The sequence below is a fragment of the Panulirus ornatus genome, chromosome 4, assembly GCF_036320965.1.
Source record: "Panulirus ornatus isolate Po-2019 chromosome 4, ASM3632096v1, whole genome shotgun sequence".
Lineage (NCBI taxonomy): Eukaryota > Metazoa > Arthropoda > Malacostraca > Decapoda > Palinuridae > Panulirus > Panulirus ornatus.
The window spans coordinates 62577076-62591519 of record NC_092227.1 but is presented as its reverse complement, the minus strand read 5'-3'; the positions used below and the strand labels follow the sequence as shown (position 1 = coordinate 62591519).

General features: G+C 39.5%; 1 protein-coding gene across 1 annotated transcript in view; it reads right to left on the bottom strand.

Annotated features, from left to right (window-relative positions):
• LOC139766666 (kinesin-like protein KIF14) overlaps positions 1–14444 on the bottom strand; it is a 282193-nt gene that overhangs the window by 222411 nt on the left and 45338 nt on the right. The window contains exons 6-8 of the mRNA XM_071695567.1: positions 11620–11874; positions 8724–8856; positions 6093–6284 (exon numbers count right to left, since the gene is read on the bottom strand). Of these exons, the coding sequence (XP_071551668.1) occupies positions 6093–6284; positions 8724–8856; positions 11620–11874 (580 nt within the window). The remainder of the gene's footprint in view (positions 1–6092; positions 6285–8723; positions 8857–11619; positions 11875–14444) is intronic.

Genomic DNA, 14444 nt, shown 5'->3' with positions numbered 1-14444 from the left:
ATAATAATCATCTGCAGCTCTTCAGCAAGAGGAGAGGACCAAATTACATGCAGAATCTCTTGATGAAAAAAGGGCAGGAAGGTATGGGAGCAATTCTGGCATTTGATCAACAGATATAGAGCATGAAGACTGATGTAGAGGCACAAAGGATAATAAATAAAACTGTAGAAAGATAAGAACTGTTTGAGATGGAGCAAACAGTTAATGAAAGGTATTGGAAGGTACCAAGCATAAAGGAGTGGTGCGTGTTTGCTAAAAGACTTATTTTAGAGAAAGTCAGAGTTACAGAGTCAGACAATTCAACACTGAAGGATACAGCTGGAAAGTGGGAGAAACTACGATCACAAAAATTAGTAAAGAAGGAAATTTCTAGATTTAAATCACTGATTGTTTTGGGCTTGAAAGATCATACATCAGATAAGGAAGATAGGGGATAGAAATTCTTAGCAAGAGAAACTGAAGGCTACAGAATTGCCAAAGAAAATTTCAGCAATAAAAAAAAGAAAAGAATTGGTGGTTATACTCAAGATGTAAGAGGGAGACCAATAATGATTATGTTTGACTTGGAGTCTCTAGCCATGAAGAATTTATGAAAGCTAAGAAAGCTAAAGACAAGGTGGATTTCAGTGGGATATTCATCAAATATGATAAATCAAAGGAGTGGGGGATAAGAAAGGAATATAACCATCCCTCACTTCATGCAGGATCACTGAGTAATTTACCTATTCTGTGGCACTGCTACTTCTATCACACTCTCTTTTAATGCAGTCAAAATTCACTATGTGCAAACATGCGGTAGATAGTGCAACAAAACTGCGTTTCTCTGTCAAAAATTACTGATTCGCTACATGCAGTTTCTCTGTGTGAGGTTTTCCCAGAAAATAGCCCGAGCATAAAGTGAGGGATGGGTGCACAGTAAAAAGACAAAAAACATGAGTTGCCAAAAGAGGCAAGAGGACAAAGCAGATATGCCAGCAGTACAAAGAGGGCAGGAGTGTCAGGAGGGGATAATGTCAACTGAAAGTAATGTATTCAAATGCTGATGGATTAATAGTAAATGGTAAAAAGCTGGAATTTAAAAACTGTATAAAGGAAAGTTCATCTGATATTGCTGGAGTCATGGAAACAAAGCTTAATAAAAAGATAAGATCTCACCTGTTTTGATCAGAGAGGTATGTAACTGTAAAGAGAGAATGAGAAGGCAAAAGGAGGAAGAGTGGCCCTTTTAATAAAAGATACCCTTATTTTTCATGAAATAGCAGCCCATTCAGATAATATATAATGGGTAGAGCAACTGTAGGGAAGAAGTGTGTTAGTGGTGTTACTATATAATCCAAAAAAAAATTGCAATGAGCCAGAACAAATATATACTTATAATAATGATTTTCTCAAACACCCACTGAGTGTCCTCTCCCATGGGTGACATGAAACACATTAGTGTTGCTTGAGCTTGGATGTGGAAAGTGTTGCGAAGAGAAAGAATTTTTGTTGTCAAATTTATGAAAAATCTATTCTGACCATAAGATATCCACTCAATGGATACTTGCAAGTTAAATATCAATTTTTTCAAAAACTCGCGTAATGTATGAGAAGTTTGATTCAAACTTTAGCTTTGGACATAGTGGAGCAAATGATACCTATATTGCTAAGACCTAAGATGAGAAACTTAATTGCTTATTACTGTGCTTCATATAGTAACAGTCTAACAGATTATTGCAAGAGTTTTATACCTAGCTCTAACGATTTAAAGGTGTAAGAAGGTTTGTGGGCCTATCACATGGTTAAAGAGAACTAAAGCTTCAGATCTAATGACTTGAAAATGATCTGGACAGACTGAACCTATATGTGGGTGAGCAAGAACAAACAAAGAATGGTGATAAATTTATGTAACCTAAAAGGAAGTGTTAGTAATATTATCTGATACTGGTAGATCTGGTAACAAAGATATTTCCAGTATTAATTCTTTAGGCTTCCTCGAGATACTCAAGTAAGACTGACTTTAACATAGTCAGGAGAAACCTCTTATGTTTTGAAATATTGGGCTGACACAGTTGAATAGCATAGTCTTAAAAGTAAACTGAGTGCTTTTTGTGGTGATAACACATATGGTACTTTATTCGAGACAAAGAAAAGGAGGAAATGATAATTTCATTGGGATTGGTTGTGGTGCTCACATTGTTCATAATGCTGTTTGATATATCTAATGATATGGGAACTTGAGAATAATTTCTTTCTCAATCTATACCTTTACTGTTAGAACAGAAGAACTGAAAGAATTTTGTGATTTTGTTAAAATTACCAGTAAATAATTATTGGGATACTGTATGCCAATAGACTACTATTGTGATAATAAGAATAGATAGTTGGGGATAGGGGAGAAAGAATACTTCCCACGTATTCCCTGCGTGTCGTAGAAGGCGACTAAAAGGGGAGGGAGCGGGGGGCTGGAAATCCTCCCCTCTCGTTTTTTTTTTATTTTCCAAAAGAAGGAACAGAGAACGAGGCCAGGTGAGGACATTCCCTCAGAGGCCCAGTCCTCTGTTCTTAACGCTACCTTGCTAACGCGGGAAATGGCGAATAGTATGAAAGAAGAAGAAAGAAAATAATGAAAGAACAATCAGAATGGTGCATGAAGATGTAAAACACAATTGCCAGAGATGGTAAAGTACTATTAAGGAGGGAATTCAATAATAAAGATATACACAAGGGGAATTTACATTCTCATTGTGATGGGGATTATGGAGAAAAGTTTTTAGGGGATTATGGAGAAGAAAAGTTTTTACAGTGTATACATAAAATTTTGCTATAACAACATGTCACAGCACACAAAGATGAGAGGGACTTGTACAACATCATTACTTCTTTTATCTTTACATGCTGGCACTGAGAGAGAAAATTGTATCTGATACACCAACATAAAAGAGTGGTCATGTAATATCTCTAACAAGAGTGTGGTAAATGAAGACTTAAAAGAACAGAAGTGTAGCAAAACATAAATGGGAGATGTAACTGTAGGCACTATATAAACCTTAACAACCTGGCAGTGGAGTTCAGAAGCCAGAACCAGGGCTTTCTGGTGAGAGGTTCTTTGAAATTTACTATGAAGGAGTAGGAACATGGATACATCTAGCCTTAAATACAGAGGGAATGGTAAGACAAGGAGAGAATGGTTCAATAAGATGTCTATAAAGAAAAGAAGCTTTATGTACAGGGAAAAGATACAGATGGAACTCCAGCCAGCCAGCATGCATTTACTTTGAAAAGAATATTTTGGTAAAGGCCATAGAGAATTCAAAACTTTCTCATAAATCTATCACTAACTCGTGCACGCAGCAGGGTGCTATCTCGTGTGGCAGGGCGGTGATTGTAAAGTGTGTGAAAGAAGAAAGCTGAGAGTAAATGTGAATAAAAGCAAGGTTATTAGGTACAGTAGGATTGAGGGACAAGTCAATTGGGAGGTAAGTTTGAATGGAGAATACAAAAGGAATAAATTGTTGAGTGGTAGAGTGGGTGAAATGATATTTTGAGGTAGTATAGGCATATGGAAAGAATGCAAGATAGGGAGTTTATCAGGAGAATGTTTGATAGTACAATTAAAGGGGTTGGTCTGACAGGAAGATCACCTGTGACACTGGGATTTAGAAAGGAAGAATAATGGAGGGAAAGAAATGGATGCTGAACGTATGGAATAGTATATGCAAGGGAGGCATGTAAGGACATGGAGAAATGGGCACTCTTTTACAGTGGCCATCCCTTTGATGGGAGTTCCCAGAGGGAATGGGCATCAGAGATATATATAGATAGATAGAACCTCTTAAAATACTGGTAAAAATATCAAGAGAGAGAGTGCCAAGGGAAAGGAAAATGGCACATCATACCCATCTGTAAGAAAAGAGATCAGGTACAGACACCAAGCTACAGACCTGTTTTGATGACATGTTTGGTCTGTATGTTTCTGGTAAAGATAATTAAAAAGCAGTAGGATTACTTTCTACACAAGAGAAATTACCTCAATGAAAGAGAGCATGATTATAGTGTAACGAGGTCATGTTTAACTATTCTTAGAATTTTTTTCATAAGAAAATGAACCTGTCTTGGACAAAAGGGAAAGCTGGATGGATTGTTTTTATTTGGGTTGGGAGAAATTATGTAACAGTGCATTGCAGGGAGGGGGGCTGATTAAGAAAGTGGATCGCCAGGCTAGAATAAAGGGAAAGCTCATTCAATGGTCAAGTTATCATCTCAGTGTAAAGGAAGAATGGATAAGTGTGAGAGGAGCCTTCCCTAAACGAGTTGACTAGCTGAGTACCATACAGTTGTGTTCTGGGACCTTTACTCTTCTTGCTCTATATAAATCACTTCCCTGAAGGTATATACTCCTACTTGAATGTGTTTGCATATGAAGCAAAGGTTTAGAAGGTGAAAAGCAAGGATGATTGCATCAACTTATAAGGGAACCTAAACAATGCATCTACTTACAAGGGAACCTAAACAGACTCCAATATTGGTCTAGCACATGGATGACATGAAATTCAACCCAAGCTAATTAAGAAAGTGGATCACCAGGCTAGAATAAAGGGAAAGCTCATTCAATGGTCAAGTTATCATCTCAGCAGAAAGGAAGAAAGGATAAACGTAAGAGGAGCCTTCCTCAAACGAGTTGAGTTGACTAACTGAGTACCTTAGGGTTGTGTTCTGGGACCTTTACTCTTCTTGCTCTATATAAATCACTTCCCTGAAGGTATATACTCCTACTTGAATGTGTTTGCATATGAAGCAAAGGTTTAGGAGGTGAAAAGCAAGGATGATTGCATCAACTTATAAGGGAACCTAAACAATGCATCTACTTACAAAGGAACCTAAACAGACTCCAACATTGGTCTAGTACACGGATGACATGAAATTCAACCCAAGCTAATGTAAATGAGGTGAAAGAAGGCCTCTTATTTCCTAGCAAGAAATAAGCTTCAGGATTCTGTGAGCTAGAAGAACTTCAGAGTCAACATAATCCCTAACATGTTGACAGAGTCCTACATTTGTAGAATAGTTAAGAAAAAACAGTCTTCTGGCAAATATCAGAACAGCTCTATAAGAAATATTTAGCAAGCTATTAATTTCCTAAATTAGGCCAAAATTAAATATGCTTCAGGCATGGTCACTGGATCTAAAGCACAACTAGAAACCTAAAGGAAAGCAACAAAGACTATATCAGAATTAAAATAGCCAAGTTACAGGGAAAGGCTTGTGGCTTTAAATTTGCCCATTTGAAGAGAGAAGAATGAGAAGTGACCTGATCACAACCTTCAAGTTTCTAACAAACATCAATTATGAATCTAGTCATCAGTTCTTAAGGGAATGTTGTGACAGAGCAAACTGAGGGCATAACATGAAATTAAGCAAGACACATATCAGAACTGATGAAAATATATACTTTTATTGTATATCTACTGGATGAAAAAAACAAAATTAAGAGAAGGTCAATGAAGATAGTATACATAAATTTACAAAGATATATGTCAGTAGAGAGTGTTTAAGAGATGGGGCCCTAAAATGTAAATAAGTACAAATAGATAATTACACAAAAGCTAAACTCGAGTATATTCAGAATAGCTCACAAGTCGAAAAATAAAGTTGCAAGAAGTTAAGAGTTACCCACATTCCAAATTGTCATAAGCCCATCACAACTCAAGGCCTCAGTGTACATAGCTACATATACTAAATTACAAAAATATGAAGCATTCTGGCAAAACTGCAGTAAGGTCTGTGGGATTTGGCTGTGGAGGGAGGGGCTTTGGTTTCAGTGCTTTACAAAAGGCACCTAAAGAGTGGATGTTAGAAAATAAAGCCATTATTTGGCAATGTAAGGATAAAAGAAGTCTTACAATTGGAGCCTGGATTAAGTTTAAAAAACAATCTGTTAAGGTTGTATGTCCAGAACACAATTTGTGGTCCATATTTCTAAGATGTGTTAAATACAAAATCCTCAAACAGCTTGATCCTAAGGACTTCTTGATATTTATACATTTCATCAATATAAACCTTATGAGAATTAAGAAAAATGGAATTCAAAAGTAACTTCAACCTCAGCTCACCTGAAGATCGTTATAGGATGAAATCAAATGATGAGCAACACCTTCTACGTAAGGGCCATTATCTGGGTGTTCCCTAACTCTCAGAGGTTCTCGATGATCTGACCTACTTCCTCCACTTCCAAGTAAATCGTATATTCGTTCATTATAAATCTCAATGTAGCTTATCTCCACTTCAACACGACACTGGGGTAGCTGAAATGAGATAATTTTCATAATAAATCTACAAGATAATTTTCATAAGTGAAAAATATGACAAAGATATTTGAAACAGAATAAATTCTTAAGTACATTCATAATCCTCAAAAGTTCTCAACTAGTAGAAAAAATGGGCAAAGTTGCTACACCACCTAAAATAAGTACTGCCATGGGTTTGTGATATGCCAATTCTCCTTGTAAACTCAGTTTTGCCTAATTTTTGAGGTGGTTTGATCAAGTAAGTAATGAAAGGGTAAGAGAGATGTAAGGTAATAAAAAGAGTATGGCTGAGAGAGAAGAGGGTGTGTTGAAATGGTTTGGTCACATGGAGAGAATGAGTGAGGAAAGAGCGACAAAAAAATACGTGTCATAGGTAGAGGGAACGAGGGGAAGCAGGAGACCAAAGTAGAGGTGGAAGGATGGAGTGAAAAAGATTTTGAGCGATCAGGGCCTCAACATACAAGAGGGTGAAAGGCGTGCAGGAAATAGAGCGAATTGGAACCATGTGGTATAACGGGATCGACGTGCTATCAATGGATTGAACCAGGGCATGTGAAGCGTCTGGGGTAAACATGGAAAGATTTGTGGGACCTGGATGTGGAAAGGGAGCTGTGGTTTCGGTGCATTACACATGACAGCTAGAGACTGAGTGTGAACAAATGTGGCCTTTGTTGTCTTTTCCTTGCACTACATCGTGCATGCAGGAGGGTGCTATTTCATGTGTGGCAGGGCGGTGATTTGTTCACTCAATCCTTCCACCTCCAATTTGTTCTCCCACTTCTCCTCGTTCCCTCTACCTCTAACACACCTCTAAACCATGGAAAGATTTGTGGGACCTGGATGTGGAAAGGGAGCTGCGGTTTCGGTGCATTACACATGAGAGCTAGAGACTGAGTGTGAACAAATGTGGCCTTTGTTGTCTTTTCCTAGCACTAACTCGTGTACGCAGGAGGGTGCTATCTCGTGTGGCAGGGTGGTGATTGTAAAGTGTGTGAAAGAAGAAAGCTGAGAGTAAATGTGAATAAGAGCAAGGTTATTAGGTACAGTAGGATTGAGGGACAAATCAATTAGGAGGTAAGTTTGAATGGAGAAAAACTGAAGGAAGTGAAAAATTTTAGATATCTGGGAGTGGATTCGGCAGCGCATGGAAATATGGAAGTGAAAGCGAGTCACAGGGTGGGGGAGGAGGCAAAAGTTCTGGGAGCATTGAAAATGTGTGGAAGGAGAGAACACTATCTTGGAAAGCAAAATTGGGTATGTTTGAAGGAATAGTGGTTCTAACAATGTTATATGGTTGCAAGGCATGGGCTATAGATAGAGCTGTGCAGAGGAGGGTGGATGTGTTGGAAATGAGACATTTCAGGACAATATGCGGTGTGAGGTGGTTTGATGAAGTAAGTAATGAAATGGTAAGGGAGATGTGTGGAAATAAAAAGAGTGTGGTGGTGTGAGCAGAAGAGGGTGTATTGAAATGGTTTGGTCACACAGAGAGAATGAGTGAGGAAAGATTGACAAAGAGGATATATGTGTCAGAGGTGGAGGGAACGAGGAGAAGTGGGAGACCAAATTGGAGGTGGAAAGATGGAGTGAAAAAGATTTTGAGTGATCGGGGCCTGAACATGCAGGAGGGGAAAGGCATGCAAGGAATAGAGTGAATTGGAACGATGTGGTATACAAGGGTCAATGTGCTGTCAATGGATTCAACCAGGGGATGTGAAGTGTCTGGGATAAACCATGGAAAGTTTTGTGGGCCTAGATGTGGAAAGGGAGCTGTGGTTTCGGTACATTGCACATGAAAGCTAGAGACTGAGTGTGAACGAATGTGGGCTTTGTTGTCTTTTCCTAGAGCTACCTCGCATGCACACGGGGGAGGGGGGTGTCATTTCATGTGTGGCAGGGTGGCAGTGGAATGGATGAAGGCAGCATGTATGAATATGTACATGCGTATCTAAGTATATGTCTGTGTATGTATATGTATGTATACGTTGAAATGTATAGATATGTATGTGTGCGTGTGTGGGCACTTATGTATATACATGTGTATGTGGGTGGTTTGGGCCATTCTTTTGTGTTTCCTTGCGCTACCTTGCTAATGTAGGAGACAGCGTCAAAGTAAAACTAAATAAATGAATATTGTATATAAGCTGGCATTATTGGACTCTGCCCGCTTGAGGTTATGTAATAAGTCACATTTGGCAAGGCTTTTTTGTATTGAGTGGTCTCATCAAAAAATTCTTACTCCAAAGGATTTCACATTCCTCTGCTACTGGAGTAGTGCAGCCTTAGGCCGCCAGAACCTCTCAAGAAAGAGCCTGGGTAAAACAAGGACTCTTCTTAGAAAGAGATCCTGAGGTAATTAAATACAAATAAAAACTACATATGTGCTTTTAGGAAAAGAGGTATAGGAGTATAGTCAGCAATAAATTATGTACATACCTGGTCTTCCGGTGGATTCTGGGAATGTAGATAATCAGCTTTGTTAAACAGATCACGACAAAATCGTGGGATAACACCAGCAGCTAGTGGCACCCCAAGGTCTGGATCATCATGACTGTCCTCCCCTAGCATTCTGAAAATTGGTGACATGTTAATAAACGATTCAAAAATAAATTGTTCTCAAATACAGACATTCCAATCTCTATGCGATGTATCTGTAAAACGCATTATGCCTCTCACTTTTGTCTAATATATCCTCTTAGTATATATTTTTTTTTTTGTCACTGTCTCCCGCGTTTGCGAGATAGCGCAAGGAAACAGACGAAAGAAATGGCCCAACCCACCCCCATACACATGTATATACATACGTCCACACACGCAAATATACATACCTACACAGCTTTCCATGGTTTACCCCAGACGCTTCACATGCCCTGATTCAATCCACTGACAGCACGTCAACCCCGGTATACCACATCGATCCAATTCAATCTATTCCTTGCCCTCCTTTCACCCTCCTGCATGTTCAGGCCCCGATCACACAAAATCTTTTTCGCTCCATCTTTCCATCTCCAATTTGGTCTCCCACTTCTCCTCGTTCCCTCCACCTCCGACACATATATCCTCTTGATCAATCTTTCCTCACTCATTCTCTCCATGTGCCCAAACCATTTCAAAACACCCTCTTCTGCTCTCTCAACCACGCTCTTTTTATTTCCACACATCTCTCTTACCCTTACGTTACTTACTCAATCAAACCACCTCACACCACACATTGTCCTCAAACATCTCATTTCCAGCACATCCATCCTCCTGCGCACAACTCTATCCATAGCCCACGCCTCGCAACCATACAACATTGTTGGAACCACTATTCCTTCAAACATACCCATTTTTGCTTTCCGAGATAATGTTCTCGACTTCCACACATTCTTCAAGGCTCCCAGGATTTTCGCCCCCTCCCCCACCCTATGATCCACTTCCGCTTCCATGGTTCCATCCGCTGCCAGATCCACTCCCAGATATCTAAAACACTTTACTTCCTCCACTTTTTCTCCACTCAAACTTACCTCCCAATTGACTTGACCCTCAACCCTACTGTACCTAATTACCTTGCTCTTATTCACATTTACTCTTAACTTTCTTCTTTCACACACTTTACCAAACTCAGTCACCAGCTTCTGCAGTTTCTCACATGAATCAGCCACCAGTGCTGTATCATCAGCAAACAACAACTGACTCACTTCCCAAGCTCTCTCATCCCCAACAGACTGCATACTTGCCCCTCTTTCCAAAACTCTTGCATTCACCTCCCTAACAACCCCATCCATAAAGAAATTAAACAACCATGGAGACATCACACACCCCTGCCATAAACCTACATTCACTGAGAACCAATCACTCTCCTCTCTTCCTATATGTACACATGCCTTACATCCTCGATAAAAACTTTTCACTGCTTCTAACAACTTCCCTCCCACACCATATATTCTTAATACCTTCCACAGAGCATCTCTATCAACTCTATCATATGCCTTCTCCAGATCCATAAATGCTACATACAAATCCATTTGCTTTTCTAAGTATATATCTTAGTATATATCAAAAACATGTCAAGATATCCCACAAAGGGATGTACCTGCCCCTCATCCCACTGACTTCTGTGGTTAATGGGGTTTATTATTCGGTGGTTCTTCCAAGTTGCATTTTTCAGGAAAACATCCCCAACATCATGTATTATGAATAACAAAGATATGTATCAATCTGTGAGGAAAGTAACATCAGGAATGTGAAGAAATGAGCAGAGGAAGAGAATCCAAAATCTTAATTCTAAAATCTGGAAACCTCCAAAAACCAAAGATTTTTGCAGTGTCACTCAAGTAAGAAACAACCCAAGAGGCCCCGAGCCTCACGTGACAGGCACACAACGTCTTAACCTCTGCCCTCACAAGTCAGTTGTTTGTTAGCATTGCTAGCAGTCACACATACATGCATTACCCTCTGATATTTCTTTGCTTTATTTTTGTGCTTTTTGGCTTTTTCATCACTGTCACTGTCAAAAACAGCTGCAGTTACTCCTATGGAAAACAGTGAGGAAAAGAGCAGAATCCCTGGAGATAGGGGAGAAACCTCCCACGTATTCCCTGCATGTCGTAGAAGGCAACTAAAAGGGGAGGGAGCGGGTGGCTGGAAATCCTCCCCTCTCGTTTTTCTTTTTTTTTCTTTAATTTTCCAAAAGAAGGAACAGAGAAGGGGGCCAGGTGAGGATATTCCCTCAAAGGCCCAGTCCTCTGTTCTTAACGCTACCTCGCTAACGCGGGAAATGGCGAATAGTATGAAAGAAAATATATATATATATATATCTATTTTATCTATTTTATTCATTTGGCTTTGTCGCTGTCTCCCGCGTTAGCGAGGTAGCGCAAGGAAACAGACGAAAGAATGGCCTAACCCACCCACATACACATGTATACACATACACGTCCACACACGCAAATATACATACTTATACAGCTCACTGTATACATATATATACACACACAGACATATACATATATACACATGTACATAATTCATAGTCTGCCTTTATTCATTCCCATCACCACCCTGCCACACATGAAACAACAACCTCCTTCCCCCCCGCATGTGCACAAGGTAGCGCCAGGAAAAGACAATAAAGGCCACATTCGTTCACACACAGTCTCTAGCTGTCATGTATAATGCACCATATATATATTGAAGTCCCTAAACAATCTTACCTATGCAACTGCTACATACAAAGTGCTGCAATCTTAATCACTTGAGGTTAAGACTGCATCAGATGTCTCTTACTTATATCTGAAATATCTCAAGGCACAAAAACTACACGTTACTCGTGTGGCCCAACATTACTCACGTGTAGCTCTTTCCAGAACCAGTCTGACCATATGCAAAAAGACAGGTATTGTAGCCTTCATATGCTTTCTCTAGCAGTGGTTGTGCCAGAGCATTATATACAGCTCTCTGAGAAGCAAGACTTGGCTGGCATTCATCATATGACCAAAAGCAGTGGTCATAGCTGAAGGAGTGACGAGTGCCACTACCAGTTGTAACTCTGATGCTGTTGTTTACAACATCAATAATATTTTCCACTTCTAATGAGGATTGTTCCCTGAAAATATCAAGATAATATCAAAAAGGGTAGTATTTCTTAAACCTACAAGTCCACACAAAACATTATACAGGAAGACCAGAAACAATACTTCATAATGACATGTGAATAAAGCAACAGTTACAAGTGATATAATAATTTCTCAAAAGAAACTATAAACTATAAATCTCTTTGTCATATTACTTGCCTCTTACCTCTCCCTACTTATATTTCAATTTCTAAAAGTTGGGACAGAAAAAGGGGTCAACCAAGGAGTGCTCACTTTCTTGGAAGGCTTACGCTGGGGTGTTTGAATGTATGTAGATGTAACCAAGGAGAGAAGAAAGGGGAGATAGGTAGTATGTTCCATGAAAGGGACCTGAATCTTCTAGCTCTGAGCAAAACAAAGATCTAGGAAAAGAGAGCACAATGGCCTGGGAATGTCTTACAAGTAAATTCAGGTTATTGTGATGACAACAGCCAAGGAAGGGGTAGCGTTTATGCTGAGGATGGAGTTGTGGAAATCTGTGAAAGAGTGTAAGAAAGTGAGCTCCAGAAAGATGTGAATTAAAAAGAAAGCATTACAAGTGATGAATCATTATCAGTACTTATGTAGCTGGCCACAAGAAGAAAAAAGAAGAAGGGCAAACATTTCAGGAGCAGCAGAGTGAATGTGACATCAGTTTTGATGCAAGAGATTGGGTATTAGTTATGGGTATTTTAAATGCAAAAGTGATCATTGTGGAAGTTCAGGGTATAACTGGGGGTCAGGAGGTATTCAGTAAGGTGAACAGAAACGAAGAGCTCGTGGAAAATTTTGTCTGCATGCACTACTATTTTTGTACTTTTTGAGAAATTTGCAAAAGACTCTCAGATGTAAATACCGAGAGGGGTTACTGGTGGAATGTATCATCAATAACTGGTATAGATGAAGAGGAAGATTCTGGAGGTTTTAAGAAAAGAGAAAATGATATATGTGAAAAGAGGGTCGTGAGTATGTAAAAGAGAGTTGTATGAAACAATACCAGGAGAAACTGAGTGTAGAATGGCACAAGATAAGACTAAATGAAGTCAGTGATGAATGGGAGCAAACCGCACAAGTGGAAGTAAGTCATAGGGTTAGAGGGACCGAAGGTTTTGGGAGTGATGTAGAATGTATGGAATAAAAGAACGTTATCTGGGAGGGCAAAACTGCAGATTGCATACTCACTCTTCACCAAGACTCTTGCATTCATCCCCCTCATCACAGCATCCATTGATAAATGAAGATGACATCACACACCTCTGCCACATACCAACCTTCACTTGGAATAATTTTTTTTCCACCCTCCCTACCTGCCCAAATGCTTTAAATCTTGATAAAACTTCTCATTATTTCTAGCAACTTTCCTCCTATACCCTGTATTTTTAAGACCTTCCACAAGGCATCTTTATCAACCCCATCATATGCTTTCTCCAGATCCATAATTGCTACATACAAATCCATCTATTTCTAAATACTTCTCTCACACATTCATTAAAGCAAACACCTGATCCACACATCCTCTACCATTTCTGAAACCACACTGTTCCTCCCAGATCTGATGTTCTGTACATGCTTTGTATTTTCATGTTTGTATATGTACACTTAGTCTCATTTATTATTATGCTTGATCGCCATTTCCATGTTAGTGAGGTAGCACCAGGAAACAGACAAAAAAACACCCATCACTCATTTACACACGCATATATATATCTTATCTTATCTATTTTGCTTTGTCGCTGTCTCCCGCGTTAGCGAGGTAGCACAAGGAAACAGACGAAAGAATGGCCCAACCCACCCATATACACATGTATATACATACACGTCCACACACACAAATATACATGCCTATACATCTCAATGTATACATATATATACACATACAGACATATACATATATACACATGTACATAATTCATACTGTCTGCCTTTAATCATTCCCATCGCCACCTCGCCACACATGGAATAACAACCCCCTCCCCCCCTCATGTAAGTGAGGTAGCACGAGGAAAAGACAACAAAGGCCACATTTGTTCACACTCAGTCTCTAGCTGTCATGTAATAATGCACCGAAACTACAGCTCCCTTTCCAAATCCAGGCCCCACAGAACTTTCCATGGTTTACCCCACGCGCTTCACATGCCCTGGTTCAATCCATTGACTGCACGTCGACCCCAGTATACCACATCATTCCAATTCACTTTTTACCTTGAACGCCTTTCACCCTCCTGCATGTTCAGGCCCCGATCACTCAAAATCTTTTTCACTCCATCTTTCCACCTCCAATTTGGTCTATTTACTATACTTTGTCGCTGTCTCCTGCGTCAGCGAGGCAGCACAAGGAAACAGATGAAATAATGGCCCAACCCACCCACATAAACATGTATATACATTCACGTCCACACATGCACATATACATACCTATAAATTTCAACGTATACATGTATATACATATAGAGACATATACATATATACATACGTACATAATTCATACTGTCTGCCTTTATTCATTTCCATTGCCACCACACATGAAATGACAAACCCCCTACCCCCACATGCACGCAAAGTA